The sequence below is a fragment of the Doryrhamphus excisus genome, linkage group LG12 (genome assembly GCF_037039965.1).
Source record: "Doryrhamphus excisus strain RoL-2023G ecotype Guam linkage group LG12, RoL_Dexc_Guam_v1.1, whole genome shotgun sequence".
NCBI lineage: Eukaryota > Metazoa > Chordata > Actinopteri > Syngnathiformes > Syngnathidae > Doryrhamphus > Doryrhamphus excisus.
Window position 1 is genome coordinate 20,720,161 of NC_136368.1, and position 26,769 is coordinate 20,746,929.

Below are 26,769 nucleotides of genomic sequence, written 5' to 3' on the forward strand. Positions count from 1 at the left end.
GCTGCCTTAATCCTCTTGGGCAAGTTGTTACTGGAATCCTCTTTCACCTTCCTTCTTTTCTCCCAAGGATGAACCTGATTCATCGATTGTTGGAATTCTCATCAACCGGTGCCGACAGCACTCATGCAGCCCCAGACCATGACGCTACCCCCACCATGTTTATCCTGGTCCTCCCATGTGTTGAGTCACCTGGTCTCACCCACGCATGTTTACCTGGATCCAGCAGTTGTGGAAAGGGTCGTAGGCCTCGACGGAATCGAGCCTGCGGACTCCATCGAACCCGCCCAGTGCATACACTTTCCCCCTTTGGACTGCCATCTTATGTCTCCAGCGCCCGATTCTCAGAGGCTCGACTCGCATCCACTTGTCCAGCGCGCCGTTATATTTCCAGACATCCTTCTGGGTCTCTTTACCTCCTGATGAAGCATGACAGAAAAATGGCCGATTTTTAGTCCCACGTGTTTCGCCTCAAATATAGACAAAAGTACTTGTCACCGACAGGGTGGGAAGAAGGAAGAAACTAGTTTAGCCTATTTTCCGCTTCGACTCTTCTGAAAACGAAGTTACTAAATGACGACAGAAGTAATATGTCCAAGATCTATCAAGTACTTACCTTGACCTGCGACCTTTTATCCTAGCGAATGAGATAATTAGACGTGTCATGTCGGTGTTGTGATGTGATCAAGCGTATGGGAAGATGGGAGAACGTTACCGAAGCATCCTCACCAGATATATAAAGCTCGTTGCGAAAGGTGATGCAAGCAAACTCCACCCATTTCCTGTTCTGGGCCTCGTCCTCCATATCAGTTCCTGGTAGTCTGGCAACCTCCAATCTGCTGCGTCTCAGCGGGTCCAAACACGTGACGGTGGGAATGAAGCGGTCGTCGTTGGTGCAGCCTCCGATGACGAGGAACACCTCTGAGAGGAAGTGGCGGACACGCGGTTTGGTTCGTTCTGACACCACCTTTGAGAAGTATGAAAAAAATACTTTGGGTATTATAGAAAATATGACTGACCCTTGACCTTTTAATCTCTCCATGCTGACCTCCCGTCCGGAGAGGTGAAAGGAACGCGTCTCTTGCAGCAGAGGAAAGCTCTCACTGCAGCCGCGGATCAGTTCGTCAGACTCCACTTTTTCCACAAAGTATGCCGGGTCCAGCAACGGCAGCCGCACGTAAGACAGCAACCGGGCCAGAACTTGCCGCCGTCCATCCTGCCGGGCCCTGACCCAACACATGAGCGCCTCGAAAACGACCTCCTCGCACTTCACGTCCAGATCGTCCCTCTGCAGGATGGTCTCCAACGACTCCACCGCCACTTCCAGGAAGTCCTGCTGCTGGGCCACTTGGGAGAAGTGGGAGGCGATGTAGTCCTGAGCTCTGGTCTGCAGAGCGGGAAGGGCGTGGGGTTCCGCGAGGTTGAGGATCCCGATGCAAGTTTCCGGTTGCAGGGATTTGCTCAGGTAACCGACACATGCGTCCACAACACGGAGAAACTACGACAAACACGACAAGAGATGAACCGAGTGTGTTCATAACGATATTTTGGAGTTGAAAAAAGTAGAAAATACAATTTCTACATCAAAAACACCAATTATGATAATTAAAATGTTTGTAAATACCTGTTCTATTTGGAAAATGCTCCAACTGCTTTCTGAGAATGGTGACTATATTACTCCACAAAAAATGAAATTAATATGAAGTATGAAATATGAAATATGGAATATGAAATATGAAATATGAAATATGAAATATGAAATATGAAATGTGAAATGTGAAACGTGAAACGTGAAACGTGAAACATGAAACATTAAATATGAAATATGAAATATGAAATATGAAATATGAAATGTGAAATATGAAATGAATGAAAAAATACCTATTGAAAACTTTTGATTATCTATAAATATTTTTCTAAATAGACCAAATCAATTTAAGTATTTCTTTTTTTCCAATGGAACCTTGGTTAGCGTCATTAGTCAGACTCTAACTGAAACAAACCAGTTTTGGCCCATAAAACAATCATCTAAATCCAATTAATCTGTTCCAAAAAGCCAAACGTTAACACAAAAACCCATTTTCACAGTTTGACAATTATAATTTCACATGCAGAAATTAATTTTAAATGTATATAAATGATGAATGAAAGGGATAAATAATAATAATAATAATAATAATAAAGAAAGAAAGGGAACACTGGAAGATACAAAGACATTATGTTCTTGAATTCGATAATCTTTCTCACCTCGGTAACCCAAAATGGAACCAAAGAACTGATAAAGATCATATATTGGTATGCATGATATTTTTTACAGCAGTTTTGGGGAAGTTTTATACCGAGAGAGTATGGAAATGAGTAGGGATATTTTAAGTACCGCTACCAGATTACCGAAACCAAACATTTACAACAAATCATCACGTGACCAGCTGTCTTGGGGCGAGAGGCGGGGTCCACCCTGGACTGGTGGCCAGCCAATCCCAGGGCACATATAGACAAACAACCATTCACACTCACATTCATACCTATGGACAATTTGGAGTGGCTAATTAACCTAGCATGTTTTTGGAATGTGGTCGTGCAGACCTTTGTGCCCATTTTGAGTGAAGTGTACAGTGTGACGCGTACACAAGTGTGAAACGTTCAATATCCTGTCAAACGCAAGGATTGACAAGATGGTAGCCATGTAAAACAATGAGTTGCGTTCACTGACTTGCTGTGTCAAAGCTACAAACAAGCGCCGACTCTCCTGCAACATACCTGGAACTGACTGGCTGCCTCCAGTACTTTCTGCACATTAGCCCGTGTGAGGAGGGTCTGGCTGGTGTAGGTATATTCCAAGAGAGTCTGCATCGTCCCGCTGTCCAGTCCTTTTATTTCCACCCTCTCCTCACGACTCTCCTTCAGTCCACCGCAGAACATGGCCCTGAACACATCAAAACCCTTCAAGTGAGTCTCACTTTCTTTTGATTAGATTTTTTCTTTTTTTTGTACCTGAAGTATTGACTGGCAGCGGCGAGGACGGCCCTGTGGCAAGGGAATTGGTGTCCTTGAACACACACGGTCACATCAGTCAGTTCCTGGTTGACTCGTAAGTTCTCCATCCCTCTCTGCAGCTCCAAGGGCAGACCTCCATCCTCCCAGCGGTACTCGCTGCTCCTCTCAGCGCCCGGATCATCCGACAAGGGGCCCTCTGTCGTCCTTTCTAGCGACTCGCTCATCTTAACCGGCTCTTCTTGGAACTCCTTCACACCACTTCTCTCGGTGAGCACCTGCACAAATGCACAAAATCGAAAACCCCTGCGGTTTTTACGCTCACAAGTTTTGTTGATGTGCGTTCCTTTCTTGCATACTTCCTATTCCTGTTCTGTCTCCAACGTACACGTTGCAACATTTCTTTTTAGACACTTCCTCTTCCGACACGCACCGAAACTCCTCTTTTTAGCACGCTCAGCATCGGGTACACCTGTACAATACAACCGTTAACCGTAAAATAAATTGCTGTTGTTTTCATATTCATAGGTTGTTTAATACTCATAAACAGCATGGCTGATGTAAAAACGAGTAGATAATAATACAATTCATTAATACAATCATCAGTGCTGGACAGGATACTTCTATAATTACTTAATTATTTAATATTTTATTATATTTTATATTTATTTTTATTTATTTAATAATCACTTAATAAAATATTTAAAATTATAAAATTGTCTAGGAAAATAATACATCATTAACATTTTATAATAATAATGCAAAATAACTAAAAGCATATAATGATATACATTTACTTAGCGTTGAAATATAAAAAAAAATACTATAAAGTGATTACTTTCACTTAAATATTGCTTTCTGTCTCTGAATTACACTACGCATATAAATATATATATATATACTGCATTTGAAAGTAGTTTCATGATACTTTATGAACACAAAGAATACTAATGGTAGGATTTAAAAACTATTTAGATTTTATAATTTCACTGTAATAATTAATTCAGGACTCTGGTGAATTGAATATATGTAATGTATTTTATATATTCATAGTCTGGATTTAATAAGTATGAATTATATTTATAATACATACATATATATTAGCTATTGCTATAAATAGTATATATATTTAATTATACATAGCTTCACTTTTTAAATCCTTCAAAAGTACAAACAAACGATGACCCGCACTGTCCTTTTTAATTATATAGGAATCCCAACTATTTAAACTAATTAAATCATCACCTATTAACACATATTTCTCAATGCTGATATTTATATTGACTCCATTTTATTGCATTTACCCTCTTCTTCCACTAGACGGCGGTGTTGTATCGCACATTCAAACCTCCACATTCGAAAGGTTTCACGTTTTACAGTCGCAGAAAAGGTCAAACTTTGACCTTCCGCAGTCATTTTGATGAGCCGTTAATCCTGATTATGGAAACAATCATGAAAATACTTTATATATAGAATTGACATTTACCACCACATCATTGGTATATTTGTTTTTTGGGGGGCATCACCTATCTAGTCATCCATGTTAAATCTTTTTATGAAATGACAACAACAGACAACAACGCAATGCAATGACACATTGTTGTGTGTGTGTGTGTGTGTGTGTGTGCATGTAGGACATTTTTCACACTTCCTGTTCCTGTGGTGGCAGCACAAGCCGCTTTGATTACATGTCACATTAAGCACACACGCTCACAAATACACAGCACATATACATACTGTGTATATACTACATATATATATATGTGTGTGTGTGTGTGTACTGTATATATTCACCAAGGCAGAGTGGCGCACTTGACAAGCAGATTCAGGATGCTGCGCCTCCTTTCACACTTTTGGACTTGTTTGCTGTTCTGCGTGGGCTATGGTTTGCACTGTGGTAGGACTTACAATTCATTCCTGCACTTTAAAACTTGTCTCAATTGATCATTTAATTGTATTTGTATTCATTTTATTTGTTTGTTGTTGTGGTTGTAGTTTGCTAAGTTTAATAAGGCAACCAAAATATTGTATATGATTATCAGACACCACTGCAACATGGTAAGGAGTCTGGAATTGTTTTTTCCCATAGGAACAAATGGAATTTAGTAGAAAACTCAGTAGAACCTTGGTTAGCGTCATTAAGCCGGTCCAGAAGGTCCGACTTCAACCGAAACGTACAATTGAAGGTTGGCTCCTGGCCAACTAGCAAACACTTGAGCTTGAAGCTACTTGACCCATCTCTATGTCCTTTTAATATAGCGTAATATGGTAAGGTATGTACGTGTACGTGTGGTAAGGCGCAGCAATAAATTACCCTGATTTACATTTTGGTTGGCCTGTCAATAAAACAGGCTCTTGGTCTTGGTCATATCACCTCCTATTTTGGTACGGGAAACAAAATAAAACATTTTTTTTTTTAAATTAAAAACTAATTTTTTTGTGTGTAAAATTTAATAAAATAAATTAAAAAATAAAATACATTTGCTAAATACAAGGATAAAGAGTTTTGAACCAGTCATGATGTGCTATCGACACGACAAAAAATAAAAAATATATAATTATAAATAAATTAATTAATTAATAATTAATTGCTATTAAAAATTAAAAATTAAAAATTAAAAATTAAAAATTAAAAATTAAAAATTAAAAATTAAAAATTAAAAATTAAAAATTAAAAATTAAAAACTGTATTAGGAAAGCAGGAAGTGAACAAATTTAACAGTTACTGGTTGTAAAAGTACCAGATGGAGGGGTAGGATCTAATAAGCTTTGCTTCTTCCTACTCCTTTTGGACATGTGGAACTGGGAACTGATTATGGGATGCATTCAATTGTAATCTGATGCATGTTCAAATGAAATGAAACCATTACCATTACCATTACCATTACCATTACCATTACCATTACCATTACCATTACCATCTCCATTCTCACCTCCGAACCTCGTAAACCTCCATGAGGATTGGGGTTGGGTAAGTAGAGAGAACGACACGAGATGTATCATCAGATAGTGAGAGTGTTTACTTCCTGGCCCGTTTGTGTAGTACCGGATGGGCCAGATAAGCATCAGGTGCAGGAGTAGCAGGGATCAAGTGGTGGGATCTGATTGGAGAAGCTGGGGACTAGAGATAGACACCCAGTGCCAAATCGGGTTGTAGAACCCCGGGGGATGGACAGAGGGTGAAAAATGTAGGTAGCCATAGCAACAGCATAGAAGCAGAACATATCAACACAAAGGCCGACCGTCTGTCATGTCCTGGACTCTCTAGGAGATGCCCGCGTCCTGACTGAGGTCCAGGCCGGTCCTCTGTATCGCATGGCGGGCTCCCGTCTCTCCATCTCCTGCAACGTGAGCGGCTTCATCGACGTCAACTCTCAAAAGGAGTTTGAATTCCGTGTGACCAAGCCTGCCAAGACCAAAGTCCTCAACATCATCAGTACCACAGACCCAGACTTTGGCTACAACATGTACCGTATGAGAGGTGACGACATCACCGTGACGCGCGTGTCGCCCAACTCCGTCCTCTTTGAGATACAAAGTCTTCGGAAAGACGACGAAGGGGAGTACGAATGTGCTGTCATCAACTCAGAAAAGATTTACAGTGGAACGTACAGTGCAGCAGCTCTTGTTAAAGGTATCTTCATATGTTCTTATGTTCTTTTACTGGTTTATAATTTGCTATTTTTTCTAATGCTGTCATGTTTCTGCAGTGATTGACAACTCCTTGAGTGTTTCATCACCTGACTCCACCTCGCTGAGTTTTAACGAGGGTGAATCTCTCGCTCTAACATGCCAAGCCTCCAGCAACACCATCCAGCACACCCATCTGTCCGTAGCCTGGTATCTCCACAAGGACGGCGAGGACAACGCGCGGCTCATCATGTCCCTGGAGAGAGACTTCACGTTAAGATCCGGCCACGAGTTCCAAGGGCGCTACCAAGCCGGACTCATCAGGTTGGATAAACTTGGCGAGGCCGCTTACAGGCTGACGATGGATCGGCTGGAGGTGGCAGACCGAGGCCGGGTCTACTGCCAGGCCCAAGAGTGGATCCAGGATCCTGACCTCTCCTGGTACTCGCTCACACAGATGACTACAAGGGAGGTGTCACTGGATGTTCAAGGAAAAGGTCAGGGAAGCTACAGTACATGTTAGCCTGGTTAGCACGGTGCCTGGTAAGCATGACAGAATTCAATCATCTACCTCATTTTGGAGAGAAGAGGCGCTGACATGGTTGCCTTTGAAGTCGAAGATGAATTTTGATGGCATCATAAATAAAGGTTCCTGGTGGACTGGACTGGACTCGATAGTGAGTAGAGTCATGGCAAGCAAAGCAGGTCCATGCATTGGATGGCCTCAAACATTGGCATCTTTAATATGGCAAAGATGGCTGCACGGTGGTCGAGTGGTTAGCGCTCAGACCTCACAGCGAGGAGACAAGGGTTCAATTCCACCTTCGGCCATCTCTGTGGGGAGTTTGCATGTTCTCCCCGTGCATGCATGGTTTTTGTGAGTGTGAATGGTTGTTTGTCTATATGTGCCCTGTGATTGGCTGGCCACCAGTCCAGGGTGTACCCCGCCTCTCGCCCCAAGACAGCTGGGATAGGCTCCAGCACCCCCGCCACCCTCGTGAGGATAAGTGGTAGAAAATGAATGAATGAATGAACATCATTAGAGACCTCCAGACATGAAATAACACCCCTATAGTCACTTTTACACACATTTATAGTAAACATAACAGAATATTTAAGGTCTAGAGGACTCGAATCATGTTAAAAAATTTATTTAGAAGGCAATGAACGGGTTCTCGGCTGCACGGCGGTCGAGTGGTTAGCGTGCAGACCTCACAGCTAGGAGACCCGGGTTCGATTCCACCCTCGGCCATCTCTGTGTGGAGTTTGCATGTTCTCCCCGTGCATGCGTGGGTTTTCTCCGGGTACTCCGGTTTCCTCCCACATTCCAAAAACATGCTAGGTTAATTAGCCACTCCAAATTGTCCATAGGTATGAATGTGAGTGTGAATGGTTGTTTGTCTATAGGCTCCAGCACCCCTCGTGAGGATAAGCAGTAGAAAATGATTGAATGAATGAATGAATGAATGAACATTGCAAAGATGCCAATGTTTTGGAACCCAACCAGATCAGCCTAATTGATCCATTGATCCAAAAAGATAGTCGAGTCGGACCTGCTTGATGCACTTCCTCTTCACAGTGGCTTCTTGACAGGATGTGTGGTTTGTTGTTTGTCTCTCTATCAACTGATTTCTTTTTTTTTTTTGTGTGCCTCAGCAGACTTGGTGCCAGACGGGACGTCTGTGGTGGTGAGATTGTCAGTGCAGCAAACATCTCTGCAAGAAGGGCAGAAGCTCCTCCTAACCTGCAGCGTCGACACGCAGAAGCTAGAGGAAAAGTTTTTCTCTGTAGCTTGGCTCCAGGCTGGGGTCGAGCTGGCCCGAATCGGTCCCACGGGGGTTCTGTCTGTGAAATCTGATTACAGTCAACGAGAGAAACAAGGAGAGCTCAGGGCCAGCAGGATCGGGGACAGAGAATACCGTCTGGTATTGCAGTCCGTTACCGCTGACGACCAGGGAGGGTACATCTGCAGAGCGTGGCCCCAAGAAAGAGGCCAGCATGGCGCCTTTGTGCAAGGAGCTGCCCAAGACTCCGGCGTTCAGCTAGTTAGCGTATCTGCTCCAGGTCAGTTTAACCTTTCAGTCCCAGGTATGTCAACAAGTACCCCAGCATGTCACGTGCACACCAAACATGCCTTATATGTATTATTTTCTGTTATGTTTACTATAAATGTGTGTAAAAGTGACTATAGGGGTGTTATTTCACGTCGAGAGGTCTCTAATAATGTTCATTCATTCATTCATTTTCTACCGCTTATCCTCGCAAGGGTGGCGGGGGGTGCTGGAGCCTATCCCAGCTGTCTTGGGGCGAGAGACGGGGTACACCTTGGACTGGTGGCCAGCCAATCACAGGGCACATATAGACAAACAACCATTCACACTCACATTCATACCTATGGAAAATTTGGAGTCGCCAATTAACCTAGCATGTTTTTGGAATGTGGGATGAACCGAACATAAACATTCCAAAAAATTTAAATATTATTTATGTCTTAATTGTTTATGCCTTATATGTATTATTTTCTGTTATGTTTACTATAAATGTGTGTAAAAGTGACTATAGGGGTGTTATTTCATGTAGAGAGGTCTCTAATAATGTTCATTCATTCACTCATTCATTTTCTACCGCTTATCCTCATGAGGGTGGCGGGGGTGCTGGAGCCTATCCCAGCTGTCTTGGGGCGAGAGGCAGGGTACACCCTGGACTGGTGGCCAGCCAATCACAGGGCACATATAGACAAACAACCATTCACACTCACATTCATACCTATGGACAATTTGGAGTCGCTAATTAACCTTGCATGTTTTTGGAATGTGGGAGGAACCGAACATAAACATTCCAAAAAATGTAAATATTATTTATGTCTTAATTGTTTATGCCTTATATGTATTATTTTCTGTTATGTTTACTATAAATGTGTATAAAAGTGACTATAGGGGTGTTATTTCATGTCAAGAGGTCTCTAATAATGTTAGAACATTAGAGAGGGGAGAACATGCAAACTCCACACAGAGATGGCCGAGGGTGGAATCGAACTAGGGTCTCAACTTTCCAGCCCAACTTTCCATTATGTTTATTCTTATTATGTTTATTCTTAGTCGGTCATCCTCCGTCTTCATCTACATTTGATTGCCTGCACCAAGTCCACATGGACAACTACTTCCGGTGTATAAAATGAAATTGCAAAACGTTGTTCATGTTTTTGCTTTAGTTTGAAATATGATATTGCTGTCCATTATGATGGATTGACCGTCTTTCTTTCCAAATCCCAGCCAGTGGACTCTCGGTTGAAATGCAAAACAGCGTACACGTCAACGAAGGCGGCAAGATGACGCTAAACTGCACAGTTCACGGGGTCAAAAGTCATCTCTCCGTCGCCTGGCAGCGCAAACTAACGTCGACGGCCGCGTTCACCAGCGTCGCCAGTCTAAGTCAGGAAGGCGTCATGGAGACGGCGGCGGAGATCACAAATCAAGTAAGACTGACGCGTCCTGCAGCCGACGTCTTCATCCTGGAGCTGGATGAGGTGTCGCTCGCTGATTCGGGTGCGTACCAGTGCGTGGTGTCCGAATGGAACAGCCACAACAAGACTAACAGCCAATCACAGACGGCCATGCTGACGGTGGCGCCGACAGGTGGGTTTGCGAGCACGAACATGCCTTGAAAGTTTGATTCCCATGACTACACTCATCATTTTGTGTCGCAGAATCCTTGGTGTCCGTTCGACTGATCAGTCGCAGCAACATCGTGACTATTGGAGACAACGTCGAGTTGATGTGTCGTGTCAAAGGGCCGCGTATCCCCGTAACGCTCACCTGGATCCTGCAACGCGGCACCTCGCCCAGAGACAACATCCTGACGCTGTACTCCGACGGTGCGATCAGCTGGTCCGGCGAGCAGCACCGCTACCAGCTGAGGATTGAGAACACACCCAGTGAGAGGATTTACTTCCTGCTCATCAACGGCGCCAGTCACAGCGAGGCAGGAAGTTACCAGTGTCAGGTGTCCGTCTTCCAGAACAACGTGTACAAGAAGCTGCCGCCATCCAATCCCACAGCGGTCACGGTGCAGAACCCAGGTATCTAACTACTCCTCGGTCGTATTTGCATCTCTCAAAGTCGCTGGTGTGTGAGTGACCGGAAGAAAACCTGTGTGTAAATCCCTAGATCCCGAATATACCTTAAATGTTCAACTTGTACATCAATGATGTACTCCAAAGTCATGAAAGACTTAAAGCTGGTTTGATGATAATAGATTGTCCTTGAACCTAAATAAAACTAAAATCATGCTGTTTGCTAACAGCAGAAAGGACACGCACCAGCAAATACAAATAGACGGTGTAGACATTGAAAGGGTGAAGGAAAATACATTTCTGGGGATCACAATAGATGAAAATATGAGCTGGGAACCTCATATTACAAATATACAACATAAGGTGGGCAGAAATATTTCAATATTGAACAAAGCAAAATTTGTTCTCAATCAGAAATCACTCCACTCCATTATGGCATTGGATGCTCATATCACCTCCTACTTCGGTATGTGACAAAATAAAAAAAAATACAAATAAAAATATATTTTAAAAAAATTCAAAAAAAATAAAAATATTACAAAATAAATAAATAAAAATAAATTTAAAAAATTTTTAATTAAAAAAAATCTTACACTATATTAGGAAAGCAGGAAGTGAACAAATGTAACAGTCACTGATTGCAAAAGTACCAGATGGAGGGGTAGGATTTAATAAGCTTTGCTTCTTCCTACTCCTTTTGGACTCCTTTTGGAACTGACGCAGTCAATTGTAATCTGATGCATGTTCAAATGAAATTACCATTACCAATTACCATTACCATAAATGCTAGTCATGCTTCAATGTAATTACTCCTGTAGGCATTGGGTATGTTGTCAACAAAATAACCCCAGGGGTCTCTCATTAGGCGTTAATGGTGGTGGTCACCTTTCAAAATGGCCAGGAGATGTTCCTGAAGACTGTAGGTAGACATAGCAACCATCGGGGCTAACACTTTGGAACCATCTTTCCTTCTCCTAGAGAGTGACCTCACCCTGACCTCCAGTCCTGCACTGACAACAAAGATCAACAGCGACATAAGCATAAAGTGCTCGGTTAATTCGTCTCGCTCTGGATCTTCTCGCCATGCCGTCACCTGGATTCTACAGAAACAGATCCAAAATATCACCATTGCAAACTCCGATCGGGATTCCTCAGTAACCTTTGGACCCACGGTGGAGGACGTCCACAGCCAGCGGATCAGCATCCAACAAACTAAGGGTCCTAGTTTCCAGTTGACCATTCGGAATGCTCTGACCTCAGACCAAGGTACTTACATCTGCGAGGTCGTGGAGTGGCTGCAAGATCCTAGCGGCAAATGGTACCACCTCACCCCGGTCTCCGGAACCACACGCCTGACACTCATTGAGCCTGGTGAGATCTTCAACATCGCGTGCATTCACACTATTTAGCTCCGAATCGGCTGACATTTTTCCCTTTTTCAGTCAATGATCTCCTTTTGGATCCCACACGGAAGTGGGTCACCGCAAGGGAAGGAGACGAGGTGCAGCTCAAGTGTGACCTGATTTCAGACGCACCCAGTCCTTCCGTTTTCTACAAAATCACTTGGTTCTACACCAGTCGTGGTTCTCCGGCGGTGAATTCCCTTCTGCAGCTGGATCACACCGGCTTGTTGCGGTATCCAAAGAACCAAGGCCTCCACGGCCTGCAGGGGAGGCTCCGGCTATCCAGACCCAATCCGAGAACCTTCGGTCTAACCATTCAAAAGGTCCATGAGGAAGATAGTGGGACGTATCGGTGTCTGGTGGAGCAATACCAGCTTGGACAGGAAGGTCACTGGCAGCAGAAGGCTTCAGTCGACGGCGGTCCGATTATGTTGTCTCTAAATATGACAGGTTTGTTCATCATATTTATACGTATATCGTATTTATTTATTTATATCGCATCATATTTACATATACCACCGTATCCAGTTTCTTAGCATTCTTATTACTTTTGCCAGAAAACAATCTGTCCATCACAAGGACGGAGTTGAAGTTGAACTCCAGCACACGGCAGAATTTCCCCATCCCTTGTCACATCGCCACCCGGTCCAGCCCGGAGTCCAAGTTCCAGGTCACCTGGTTTTGGCAGGAGAAGAACCAAAGCGAACGCCATCCTCTCTTCACATGTTACCGCAACGCCACCTTACACGATAGGTCGGGGTGGGGGCAGCGACTGCGATTCAGCCACGCTTTGCCCGACCGTTTCGACCTGACCGTGTCAAACCCGACTCTTCAGCATGCCGGACTTTATTCCTGCGAGGTCGAGGAGTGGATTCTCACTCTCTCAAACCACTGGAGGAAGGTGGCGGTGGAAAATTCCGGCTATTCGATTGTTAGCATCTATTCACAAGGTAAGTACTGAGTTTTTCAAGTGGGAGTACGGAACCAATGTTTTTAGCATTTTTGTTATCATCTTCGCTTTGGCAGGGGAGAAGGGCGCCGTCTCTGGGTACAGTTCGGGTATTTGGATCGCGGTTCTTGTGGCCATTTTGGTCTGCTTATCGCTGGTCATACTTGCGTTGGCGCTAAAACTGAAGCGAGCCAAGACATCGGAGAAGACGGCAGGTGAGTCTCTGTGGATGGAACAACATCACCTGAAGACGAAATTCAATACAGAGGACTGAGAAGTCCGATGCTAGCAGACTGGAATGGAATTGTTGCTAACTAACGTTGCTAACTAAGTCTATCAAAATATAATCTGTGCGGTAAAATATAACATTTCTGTCATAAGATTTGGAATACTGTGTAGTATTATTTGGAAAGATATTACAAATTGTGATAATTTTTTGGCACCTCATAGTGGATATATTGCAAAATATAGTTTATAATAAATGTGGAAATTTGGCGATAATATTTGTAACAAACACGGCAAAACTTTTTTCAAACAATGGAGTTAAATTGTTGTTGTACTGTCGATTATTATATCTTAATTTTATTTTTCTGCACAAAATAAGATGAAAAATAAATAAACAAATCAAGAATAAAGAAAATCAATCAGTAATAAATAAATATAATAATAATAATAATAAAAACTTAAGAAAGCACATATAGTTGGTGGGTAGACAAATGATTTTTTTCAGATTAAAATGAACAAAGCATTATTAGAGCCCTGTAGACATGACAAAACACGACTATAGTCACATTTATACTCTTTTTATTTACAACATATTGCGCAACTGCAGCCTCTTGAGACATATGCTAACTCGCAAACTAGAGAGCTAGCGACCTAAACGGTAGCCTCCGAGTTATTTCCTTTCAACTTAAATAGCCAAAAACTTACCACTTCCACACGGATAGGGAGGATAACTATTAACAGTTATTTAACCTTTAACATGAACATGAATCAAACGTAATCATTTTTTCTGGGTACATGATACCATACAGCATCCATATCAAACTAACATTAAACTTTCATATCAAGGCGGGGGCGTCAAACTAGTGTCCTGCGGGCCGCGTGTTTGAGACCCCTGACTTAGCCAAAATAAACACAGTTAGGACACTGATAAACTCTTACTTCCTGCTTGCTCCTCTGACTCTTGCTGTTAACAATAATGTAAACACAGACGCAAGCTTGGGGGAGGGTCCGGCTCATCTGTGACATCACAAACGTCCAGGTTTATCACGCCCTCTGAAACCAAGCGTTTTGAACCATCCCAAACTTCTTTCAGGGCTGACATCGGAATGCACAAACCTCATTATCTCCATCTTGTCTCAAATGGTTTAACATGAGAATATGAAAACATTTATAGTTGAGAAAAAGTGTAAAAAGTCCACCAAAAGTGTAATATGTTTGCGCGTTGACCATCAAGCCAACACCTACATGATTGGTCAAAGTGTGTCAAGTTTGGACGAGCGGCTGCGGTCCAACATGAAAAGTTGCCTCGCACCAAAAGGCGCCTCGTCAAGCAGGAAATGTGCGAACGCGAGAGGACTGTGTGGTCTGCCGCCGCAGCGAGGTGTTGCGTGACTCATGTTTGTGCAGATAGCGCCGCAACACGGGTCACATGACCCCTTAAAGAGGTTTACTTTGGAAGAGAAGAGCTGCCATTTACTGTATGTGCTTTTTCACACCGCATATGTGTGTGTGTGTGTTGTTTCCTTCCCATGGCTGCTATGCTATGCTATGCTATGCTATGCTATGCTATGCTATGCTATGCTATGCTATGCTATGCTATGCTATGCTATGCTATGCTATGCTATGCAACACTCTGAAATGCATCTGAAATGAAACAAGAAACGTGAGATTAAATGGCCGCCTGAAGGATTTCCACTTGGGTACACAATCTTAGCCACTTCATAGGACGTCCTCAAACGGTGGCACGGCACAGCGGGTCATTTATGAAAATGAAAGCGCAAAAGGACGTTTAATGGACATTTCATTTGCTTTGCATCCTTTTTCAAGTATTTACTCTATAATCCTTTATGGGATTATTATCCTTTAGAAGAACATTTTAACATTCATTCAACATTTCAGTTTACCACTTAAATGTGACAAAATTGCTGAATATATTTCATATAACTAAATTCAAAAAGTAAAAAAAAAAATTGGGTAATTATTTTTTAAAAAATTATTAAATAAATAATTAAAAATGTTCCAAAATAAAAAGTGCCAAATAGAAAATCCAGAAAGAAATAAAATATATATGTATATATATATATATGTGTGTGTGTGTGTGTATATATATGTATACACATATATATATATATGTATATACATATACATATATATAAATATATGTATAAAGAAATGATATATATATATCAAATAAAAATAAAGCTAAATAAATGTGACAAAATTGCTGAATATATTTTTATAATAAAATTATGACTAATTATATATTAACTAATTATAAATTATAACTATTATAACTAATTATAACTAAATAAAAAAAATAAAATTATTTAAAATAAATAATAAAAAATGAAAAAATACATGACAAAATGAAAATATTCCAAAAAGAAAAAGTGTGGCAAACAAAGCGCCAAATAACAAAACATGCAAAAAAAAATGTAGAGTTACATATCATTAAAAACATGACAATGACGTTACAGTATATTGAATTAAAATATCTTGCAAATTGAAAAAAATGACCAAAAAATGCCACATTGCATATCCAAAACATATTTTAAAAAAGAACTTATTCTAAATAATATAAAACATACAAAATACAAAATGTGGCTAGAAAGTCACCAAATATAAAATGTGTCAAGAAATGTAAAAAAATCAGTTTTTGTATCGCTTTAATTTTTTAGAAATGGTCCAAACACACTCACACGTATTTTAAAAATGTGGCAAATAGAAAATAAGGCAAAACAAAATGTAGAATTAAATAGAAAACTGTATCGTGAAATAGTGAAAAGTTGAGCACTCATATTGTAGTTAAGTTAAACGCATACTCGCCTCTCACACACACATGATCATTTACTTTGGCGCTGGCAGATGTTCACATTTAATGCAGTTGAATGAGTTAAAGCAAAACATAGTGGTCTCTTTTTTGCCCTGCATCAGCCTTATTCAATTTTAATAGCCCATCTGTGTGCGAGACTAGAATAGATGCTGTTTATTTCTTCCACTTTTGAGGAAAAGACGTAGGCATGGAATGACTTCCACAGAGAGAATATCTCTGGTCTGATGAGTGTGTCTTCACCTCCACGTATAAAAAAAAAAAAAAGCCATCCTATTTTTTGGTGAAATATGTCTGACTGTGAAAGTACGCCGACTGAGTCCTGGAGGAGGCCGTAACTCCAGACAGATGATTTTGGTTTGAGTCATGGCAGCTTTTCACAAAAGCGGTGGAGTGGCTCCCTCTTTCAGTCAGCCTCGTTTCTGACTTCGCTGGAGGAAGCGTTGCCATGGCGATGACTGTCAGCGCAAACAAAGAAATGTCAAAATGAATGTGTGTGGTTTCGCGGTGACATCACAAGTGACAGGCAAATACTGGATGAGTCGTTTCTTTTTTTTTTAATAATTGCTGTTTTTGTGGGATATCATCAAGATATTAATAGCAAAATATTGGTATTTTTATTTCATAGTATGGCGTTTTGTTATAATATTTACAATGTTGCAGTAAATGTTGTCATTTTGTGATGCAATTGAATGCTGTCCTTTGACATAAACTGAATATTTAGGAGCGCTATTTGTTATTTATGTGGGATAATATGATGTTTTTGTAACAAAATATAGATTTTTGTGTACAATTTCTCTTGAAATATTTAATATTGTGGCAAAATATGCTGTTTTCTGTTTTGTCATTGCAATTCATTAAGGTTTGTTGCTTTCTTTTTTCCTAAAAAAAAAAAAAATTGTTACTACATTTGGAATTTTCAAAGAATTTTCTTGTTCCTATATATACATACACATGATGCCTTTTTTAGTTTTTTAAATACATTTTAAATAAATAAATTTTTAAATTTTTTAAATTTTGTTAAATATTATTTTTTTGTCGTAAAATGCGGCAAATTGGGCTGTAAAATATATTTTTGTATCTTTTATAGAATTTTGTTTACAAATTTTGCCAGATATAATTCTGGTCAAATGTAGCATTAATATTGTACAATGTAGTGTTAAAGTGGCATGTAGTTTCTTTTTAGTGGTAAAATTAAATTTATTTGGACACATTATTTAATTTTTGGTGGGAAATTGCTAAAGTATACAATGTGATTTTTGCAACAAAATATTGCATTTTCCGGCAAAATATACATTGTTTTGTGTAATTTACAATTATTTGTGCACAGACTTCACAATATATTTTTTATTTTTTTTTAAAGTGTTTCTGAGTACCACTAGATGGCGCTTCCGTACCACCAGTGGTACTTGTACCACAGTTTGAGAATCAGTGGCCTAAAGCAAATATTCATGGAGGAGACTGGACAAACACGCTCCATGCAGCTGGTCTCTAACCTGGTTAGAGCAGTCGGCCTTTCTTGGCCAGAATGGATTATTATTGTGATTTGTATCCCCGGAGACGTCGGCAGCTGCTGGATGAAACTGACAACCAAATGAAAACAACTTCAGTGTTGCAATATAAAGTCATATCCTGTTCAATAAACTTGCATGTTGTGTTATTTTTCCTGTCTTTCTGTGGACTGAAAGGAGCTAGCTGCTTCTCTCGTCGTCCCATCAAGCGACCAACTAAAATATACCGAATATATATAAGTTCTTTCTGCAGGGTTTGGAGTGACATTTGTCTACTCCAAGTACAATAATGCCATGATGTACAGTCAAGACTGATAACAGTAAGCCGCTTCCACTCTGTCCCCCGTGCAGGCGTTGCTATCTGCTGCAGATGGCGATAGCCAAGAGTAGAGATCACTACACGGAGGATGTGACAAAAGAAAATGTCATCCACTTGCCAAATAATGTCATGCTGTTATCACAAATATGTACCGTCCCCCCAAATTGGCCCCTTTTTTCCCCCCAATGTCTTCCTGTATTGGTCATTCTACGTATACCAATGTCATCCTGTATTGGTCATCCTTTGCCCATGTCTTTCTGTATTGGTCTTTCTATCCCAATATCTTCCTGTATTGGTCATTCTTTTCTTTCTGTATTGGTCTTTCTATCCCAATATCTTCCTGTATTGGTCATTCTTTTCTTTCTGTATTGGTCTTTCTATCCCAATATCTTCCTGTATTGGTCATTCTTTCCCAATGTCATCCTGCATTGGTCATCCTTGGCCCATGTCTTTCTGTATTGGTCTTTGTATCCCAATATCTTCCTGTATTGGTCATCCTTTTCTGTCTGTATTGGTCATTCTATCCCAATGTCATCCTGCATTGGTCATTCTTTCCCAATATCTTCCTGTATTGGTCATCCTTTTCCGTCTGTATTGGTCATTCTATCCCAATGTCATCCTGCATTGGTCATTCTTTCCCAATATCTTCCTGTATTGGTCATCCTTTTCTTTCTGTATTGGTCTTTCTATCCCAATATCTTCCTGTATTGGTCATTCTTTCCCAATGTCATCCTGCATTGGTCATCCTTGGCCCATGTCTTTCTGTATTGGTCTTTGTATCCCAATATCTTCCTGTATTGGTCATCCTTTTCTGTCTGTATTGGTCATTCTATCCCAATGTCATCCTGCATTGGTCATTCTTTCCCAATATCTTCCTGTATTGGTCATCCTTTTCCGTCTGTATTGGTCATTCTATCCCAATGTCATCCTGCATTGGTCATTCTTTCCCAATATCTTCCTGTATTGGTCATCCTTTTCTTTCTGTATTGGTCTTTGTATCCCAATCTCGTTTATATATTGGTCTTTTTGGCAGTGTCTTCCTGTATTGGTCCTTCTTTCACAATGTCTAATTGTATTGGGTCTTTTTTGTCTTCCTGTTTTGGTCTTTTTCTCAGTGTCTTTCCTGTATTGGTCTTTTTTTGTCTTCCTGTATTGGTCTTTTTTGTCTTCCTGTTTTGGTCTTTTTCTCAGTGTCTTTCCTGTGTTGGTCTTTTTTTGTCTTCCTGTATTGGTCTTTTTTGTCTTCCTGTTTTGGTCTTTTTTTGTCTTCCTGTTTTGGTCTTTTTCTCAGTGTCTTTCCTGTATTGGTCTTTCTTGGCTTACTGTATTGGTCTTTTTCTCAGTGTCTTTCCTGTGTTGGTCTTTTTTTGTCTTCCTGTATTGGTCTTTTTTTGTCTTCCTGTATTGGTATTTTTTTGTTTTCCTGTATTGGTCTTTTTCTTGGCTTCCTGTATTGGTCTTTTTCTCGGTGTCTTTCCTGTGTTGGTCTTTTTTTGTCTTCCTGTATTGGTCTTTTTTTTGTCTTCCTGTATTGGTCTTTTTTTTGTCTTCCTGTATTGGTCTTTTTCTTGGCTTCCTGTATTGGTCTTTTTCTCGGTGTCTTTCCTGTGTTGGTCTTTTTTTGTCTTCCTGTATTGGTCTTTTTTTTGTCTTCCTGTATTGGTCTTTTTTTTGTCTTCCTGTATTGGTCTTTTTCTTGGCTTCCTGTATTGGTCTTTTTCTCAGTGTCTTTCCTGTATTGGTCTTTTTCTCTGTCTTTCCTGTGTTGGTCTTTTTTTGTCTTCCTGTATTGGTCTTTTTTTGTCTTCCTGTATTGGTCTTTTTTTTTGTCTTCCTGTATTGGTCTTTTTTTGTCTTCCTGTATTGGTCTTTTTTTGTCTTTCTGTATTGGTCTTTTTTGTCTTCCTGTATTGGTCTTTTTTTGGCTTCCTGTATTGGTCTTTTTCTCAGTGTCTTTCCTGTGTTGGTCTTTTTTTGTCTTCCTGTATTGGTCTTTTTCTCAGTGTCTTTGGTCTTTTTCCCCCAAAGTCATTGGGTATTGGTCTTCTTTTGCCAACGTCTCCCTGCATTGGTCATTCTTTCTCACTGTCTTATTGTATTGCATTACCTGTGATGTTTGTGTCTTTCTACTCCAGCGTCTTCTTGTTTTTGTCATTTCTTCTTTTCCATCTTTTGTTCTTTTTTCCACCAATGTCTTTCCTCATATCGTCCCTGCATTGGTCTTTCTTGAAGTCCAACGGCGTGGAGGTTTTGTCGATAAAATAGTTAAAGACCAGCATTGACAAACATGTCAAATCGTTGTATTCCTCCTTTTTGGTGCCGTTGTTGTCTTTTCATGTCGCTCTCCCCATAACAACCGCTACTGTATGTGAGATTTTTTTTCCCTTTCCTGTCGCCTTCAGGTCGCCATGGCAACGTGATCAGAAGTGGAAACCAAATAAAAACTTTCAAATACCTTTGCAGCTCCAGCCGTCGGGGAGATTGCTTGTGTTTGCTTGGCCAGCCTGAACGAAGACGGATCCCACGTCCAATCAAATAGATCCAAGCAGTAAACAAAGACAGTTTGATCGTGTTTACTCTTTCCTTTAGTCTACATCTGCGCCTTCGAATACTGCGAATACTTCGAATTGATGCTGCATGAAGATGACGTGTTGGCGTTTGTTGCATTCCACTTTTTGATGGATGCCTTGCCTGCTAGCCACGCACGGACATCGACATCATCCGCAGTCCAGATCCTCCTCTTCCCCCATATAACCAGCCACGATGCTCCTGTGAGCGCCATCAAGCGCCATCAAGCGCCACTAGCGTTTGTGTGTATTTGTGTGTGTGTGTGTGTGTGCATGTGTGAGTGTGTCCCACAGCTGCTGTAGCTCTGATGCATGTCGCTAATTAGCTGACAAACACCGTACGGTTCAAACCATGATGGAGTATTTACACCACTTATGCTTGCATACATACAAAATACTTTTCTTATTGATATATTTGCCTTGGTACACATTAACTGTAACATCATTTACAGTACAACAATGGGATGTCCCTGTACAGTAATGCCTCACAACTTCGTGCGTCAAGTTTTGCAGCATCACTTCATTTTTTTTAATAAAAAAAAATCCATATTCAAGCGAATGTTTAGTTTTTCTTTTATAAGGCATTCAGAAGATGCACTCAAAGATGTAATGATATGCAATATTCTTCACCTGTCACTAGGTGTCAGTAATGTTGCTGTAGCGTTCAGTGGGACACACAAGCACCAGACGCCAGAACAATAACACACAACAAGCACCCCCCCCACACACAACTGTATTAGTCTTTTCTCCATTTTGTCTTTCCTATGATGGGACATGATAGAGTTCCCCTAGTTCAGGGGTCTCAAACACGCGGCCCGCGGGCCAAATGTGGCCCGCAGGACATTAATTTGAGGGCCCCGCCTTGATATGAAAGTTTAATGTTAGTGCGGCCCGTGCAAGTTTGATATGGATGCTGTATGGTATCATGTACCCAGAAAAAATTATTACGTTTGATTCATGTTCATGTTAAAGGTTAAATAACTGTTAATAGTTATCCTCCCTATCCGTGTGGAAGTGGTAAGTTTTTGGCTATTTAAGTTGAAAGGAAATAACTTGAAGGCTACCGTTTAGGTCGCTAGCTCTCTAGTTTGCGAGTTAGCATGTGTCTCAAGACCCTGCAGTTGCGCAATATGTTGTAAATAAAAATAGTATAAATGTGACTATAGTCGTGTTTTGTCATGTCTACAGGGCTCTAATAATGCTTTGTTCATTTTAATCTGAAAAAAAATAATTTGTCTACCCAACAACTATATGTGGTTTCTTAAGTTTTTATTATTATTATTATTATTATTATTATTATTATATTTATTTATTACTGATTGATTGATTTTTTTAATTCTTGATTTGTTTATTTTTCATCTTATTTTGTGCAGAAAAAAAATTAAGATATTTGAGAACAGTGGAATGTTTTATCAGAGTTTTTATTGTAGAAAATCGGAACCAAAGCACTGAAAAAGTTTGTATATTTTTCTGTTTTTAATAAATGCGTTTTTTTTTTTTTTGAAAACCTGATGTGGCCTAGTCTCACCCAGACCCTAGCTCCAGTGGCCCCCAAGTAAATTGAGTTTGAGACCCCTGCCCTAGTTCCTATATGCAGATGGTAGCTGTCTCTGAATTAGACAATCTGTGCTTGCGCTGCTGGTTGAAGCGACAGTGAAGCCAACATGTCTGCCACACACCATCAGTGTTACAAAAACACACAAACGCCTCGAGGCCAGAGAGACGGTCAAGTCCATTTGGACTTGTAGAGTGAAAATGGAGAAAATGAGTCTTCCTAACATACTGGCAGGAGATTTCTTTTAATCATGAGGTGCCGAGCCCCGTCTAATTACACTCAGCTCAGCGTGCGACTTCCAGTGTTGTCACTTTTTCATCCATTTCTCTAAAATCATGAAAATATCAAGTGAATTGTACACCAGCACAAATTATCAGCGGAACATTTTGTAGGTGTGACCCGGCGTGTGATATGTTTGTCACAATTTGCAACCTTTTTGTTCATTCTTTGTCGTTTTGTCAGAACTATAGCAAATATTCTGTTTACTTTTTAATTTGAGTAAATACAAACAGAAACATTTCATACAGTTATTATCCGAGAGGATACTGAGGGCAAGAAGCAAATGGAGAATAATAATAATAATAATGATTCATTCATTCATTTTTCCTCACGAGGGTGCTGGAGCCTATCCCAGCTGTCTTCGGGCGAGAGGAGGGGTACACCCTGGACTGGTGGGGTAGGAAGGGTAGTGATGGGCAGTGATGAAAGCTGATTGGTCCAGGACTCCAGCCTCTTACACAATCTTGAGTGTATAAAAGGCCACACAGGGAAAGGAAGGGTGCTTTTTTGCTGCTGAGCTGTAATAAGACCCGCTTACTTGTAGGTATACAGGGACTGCAGATAAGCCCGGACGTCTGTATTAGGTATTGTTGTCAGGAATAAACAATCTGGTTCTCATTCTATAATTAGGTTCTTTAAGATTCCCTTATCCTCTTTTCGAAACCCACTTAGAGTCCTCAAGGGGGGGGGGGGGGGCGGATTTCTAGTCTACAATAGTCATAATGACCTTTTGGCACATAAAAAAAAATTTGTCAATTAGCATTTGCCCCCTCTAAATACTTTGCGTCATCAAAATTGGCGGTTCATCTTACCTGCACGGCAAAAATTGATGGTTGAACCCCAACCCCACCCCTCCACCCCCCCAATCCAACTCCCCCCTCCAACTTTGATGTGCTAATAGGCTGTTTTGATTTGTGTATGTAAAGCGTGTTTTAATGGTGAGCGGCGTTCCCAGCAGCGACGACATCAATTAAAAGCTTTTTTGCTACGAGGCCTGCCTGCTTCAAAAGAAGGAAGCGTGCATTTGAAGCAAGCAAGCAAGCAGAGCTGCGATGGCGTAAGGGCATGTGGTGGATTAAAGACGCAGTAAGGATATATTTACTTTACTATGCTTACAGCGTGCATCTGATAAGGCTCGGATGCATGAAATATGGGTCAATAGTGACAAAATGCTGATGTGTTCATTTCTAGTACCGGAGGTGAATTGCACAATGCCGTTAAGGCAAATTGGTCGTATTTACGTCACCAAAAATGTAAATAAATGAAAACAGCAGCTCACTTTTGTATCAATTCATTAATAATAATAATAATAATAATAATAAGAAAAGATATTGGGATAACTGCACAAATCCAAATGCACATTTTGATGCTGGAGCCTATCCCAGCTGTCTTGGGGCGAGAGGCGGGGTACACCCTGGACTGGTGGCCAGCCAATCACAGGGCACATATAGACAAACAACCATTCACACTCACATTCATACCTATGGACAATTTGGAGTGGCTAATTAACCTAGCATGTTTTTGGAATGTGGGATGAACCGAACATAAACATTCCAAAAAATGTAAATATTATTTATGTCTTAATTGTTTATGCCTTATATGTATTATTTTCTGTTATGTTTACTGTAAATGTGCGTAAAAGTGACTATAGGGGTGTTATTTCATGTCGAGAGGTCTCTAATAATGTTCATTCATTCATTTTCTACCGCTTATCCTCACGAGGGTGGCGGGGTTGCCGGAGCCTATCCCAGCTGTCTTGGGGCGAGAGGCGGGGTCCACCCTGGACTGGTGGCCAGCCAATCCCAGGGCACATATAGACAAACAACCATTCACACTCACATTCATACCTATGGACAATTTGGAGTGGCTAATTAACCTAGCATGTTTTTGGAATGTGGGAGGAACCGAACATAAACATTCCAAAAAATGTAAATATTATTTATGTCTTAATTGTTTATGCCTTATATGTATTATTTTCTGTTATGTTTACTGTAAATGTGTGTAAAAGTGACTATAGGGGTGTTATTTCATGTCGAGAGGTCTCTAAAAATGTTCATTCATTCATTTTCTACCGCTTATCCTCACGAGGGTGGCAGGGGTGCTGGAGTCTATCCCAGCTGTCTTGGGGCGTAGCATGTTTTTGGAATGTACGCACAGGGAGAACAACATGCGAACTATGCGCGAGGGAATCAAACGTGGGTCTTCTAGCTGTGAGGCCTGCGCGCCAACCACTCGTTCACCATGCAGCCACTTTTTCCTCATGAAGTCAAAATTATTCTTATAATATTTGTATAATATTTATTTGTATCATTGTGACTTTGTCATAATGTCATGGTTTGTTTCTTGTAATATTATGACTATTTTTTTAACTAACTTTTTCATTATTTTATTTTATTTTATTTTATTTTTTTGTATTTTATTGTATTTTATTTTATTTTTAAAATGCATTAAAACACATAATTTGATTATTTTTGTCCCATACAATTACAAATTCTGTTAACTGAATGTTTGAACTTTATTGTGTAATTTTCACGTCATAAATGTCAAATCCCAACTTGATTCCATCGATAAGACAGCTAGTACCACACAGGCGTGTTTTTCATGGAGGACATGATGGATAGTCTCAGCTTTGTTGTTGTTAGCCGAGAGCCAAAGACAAGACCGTACCTGTCATCTATGGTGCGTGTACGTCCATGTGCCAGTTGTGTAATCTTTGTGTTTTTGTGACTTTCAAGCCTAAGTAGCTTTACCCAGAGCGTGTACTTTTCCATTCTTGCAGTATGTTTGCGAGTCAAGTACACTGCACATGAATAATGGATGACAGTCAGCTGGGTTTGCACCCACATAATCAAGATGAAGAAGGAAGATGAGGCAGACAATCACAGAGAGTGAGGCGGATGAAAGCGGGAATATTTATTCCGGCGTTTTTCTTAATTGCAGGTGACTTGATCTTTTCGTTTTGCTTGTTTTTTTATGCGTTTACTGTATTGTACATCAACATCTGATTTCTCTTTGATGCCAACACAGAAGCGTACAAGTGACGCATGATGATAACCGGGGAAGTAGAAATGGAACTCAAAGGAAGGAGCGCCCTGTACAATACTATGAACAATACTATGAACTATCACAAGGTTTTTTCTCTATATGATGTTTTTTTGTCTTTGTTTTTTTTTACTTTTTTTCTCCAAAATATTATGGTAATGGTAATGGTTTTATTTCATTTGAACATGCATCAGATTACAATTGAATGCATCCCATAATCAGTTCCCAGTTCCACATGTCCAAAAGGAGTAGGAAATCCTACCCCTCCATCTGGTACTTTTACAATCACTAACTGTTACATTTGTTCACTTCCTGCTTTCATAATATAGTTGAAGGTTTTTTATTTTATTTTTTTTGAATTTTTTTGAAATATTTTTGAATTCTTTGGAATTCAAAAGCTAGCATAGAAGTGTTTCAAATGTACTTCTTCCCTGAGATCATATTACTCCTCTCTTGTAGAGACTTTATTCTGGTATAATTCAGAGATTTTCTCTTCAAATGTTTTTCTCATTATTTTTCCACTTTTCTGACCTATAAATGTTGTTAGAATGTTGTATTCTCGTTTTAAACCATGCCAAAGTTTCAGATAATGAAGTTTGTGCATTTGGAAGTGAGCCCTGAAAGAAGTTTGGGATGGCTCAAAACGCTCTGTTTCAAAAGGCGTGGTAAAACTGCCCCTTTGTGATGTCACAGAGCGGTGGACCTCCTTATATGGGCGTGTCTGTAAGCCAGATAAACTCTCAACCTTTCCCCCCAAGCTCTGCTCCTCTGTTTGTGTTGCTAGCAATGGCTCCTAAGGGAAGGCCACTTGACAACGACATTTCACACTGGACTGTTTCGTGAACATGGGCCAGTATGCAGCTGGGCTAGCCGATAAGCTAGGTGAAGCCCGGTGTTTTTCCAACGTTACTTGGTCACGTGGAAGAGTCAGAAGAGCCAGCGGTAAGTACCAATTTATCAGTGTCCTAACTGCGTTTATTTTGTGTAAATAATGAAGCAAAAGCGCTTGTCTGTGTAGCATTATAGAGTGTGCATAAAGGGAACGGGGTTGCTAATCGCCGTTCCCCACCACAATTATTGAGTCTACCCGAGTTTTTTTAAACACTCGTAATCCGAAAAACACATTAGTCGTTATCGATGCTGTCGTAAACATAACGCTAAAATGCTAAAGCTACTTACCATTGAGAGACGTCTTGAAGTAAGTAAGGTTTCTTGAGAAACTTGGCACTATCCAGTCTCTATTTCTGTCTTGATTTTGGCAATCAACGTCATCGGAATCATATCAATACAAGAAACCGATAATAGGGATGATATCTATCAACATTGGACACTGGAAGAACAAACAACAATATGGAGTAATTAATTGAGTTTTATGCAGTTCGAGTATTATAAAATC

General features: G+C 40.4%; 2 protein-coding genes across 6 annotated transcripts in view; one reads left to right on the plus strand and one right to left on the minus strand.

Moving 5' to 3' along the window:
• Nucleotides 1–3,377, minus strand: part of klhl6 (kelch-like family member 6) — a 5,585-nt gene extending 2,208 nt beyond the window's left edge. The window contains exons 1-5 of the mRNA XM_058082792.2: nt 2,992–3,377; nt 2,758–2,923; nt 1,046–1,495; nt 727–964; nt 214–416 (exon numbers count right to left, since the gene is read on the minus strand). Of these exons, the coding sequence (XP_057938775.2) occupies nt 214–416; nt 727–964; nt 1,046–1,495; nt 2,758–2,923; nt 2,992–3,218 (1,284 nt within the window). The 5' untranslated portion in view covers nt 3,219–3,377. The remainder of the gene's footprint in view (nt 1–213; nt 417–726; nt 965–1,045; nt 1,496–2,757; nt 2,924–2,991) is intronic.
• On the plus strand, nt 682–13,649 carry LOC131136193 (immunoglobulin superfamily member 3-like). 5 transcript variants are annotated; one of them, XM_078795098.1, is made up of 12 exons: nt 682–1,174; nt 1,292–1,462; nt 3,114–3,261; nt 6,260–6,625; nt 6,702–7,118; nt 8,278–8,685; nt 9,894–10,256; nt 10,328–10,699; nt 11,672–12,064; nt 12,136–12,546; nt 12,654–13,046; nt 13,123–13,649. In XM_078795098.1, the coding sequence occupies exons 4-12, from the start codon at nt 6,307–6,309 to the stop codon at nt 13,317–13,319; spliced, it is 3,273 nt and encodes a 1,090-aa protein (XP_078651224.1). In that variant the 5' UTR covers nt 682–1,174; nt 1,292–1,462; nt 3,114–3,261; nt 6,260–6,306; the 3' UTR covers nt 13,320–13,649. The 5 variants fall into 5 exon arrangements, with proteins under 5 accessions (XP_078651224.1, XP_078651223.1, XP_078651225.1 ...); XM_078795097.1 differs by having other exon boundaries at nt 682–1,462; XM_078795099.1 differs by lacking the exons at nt 682–1,174; nt 1,292–1,462 and having other exon boundaries at nt 3,011–3,261.
• Nucleotides 13,650–26,769: the final 13,120 nt, after the last annotated feature.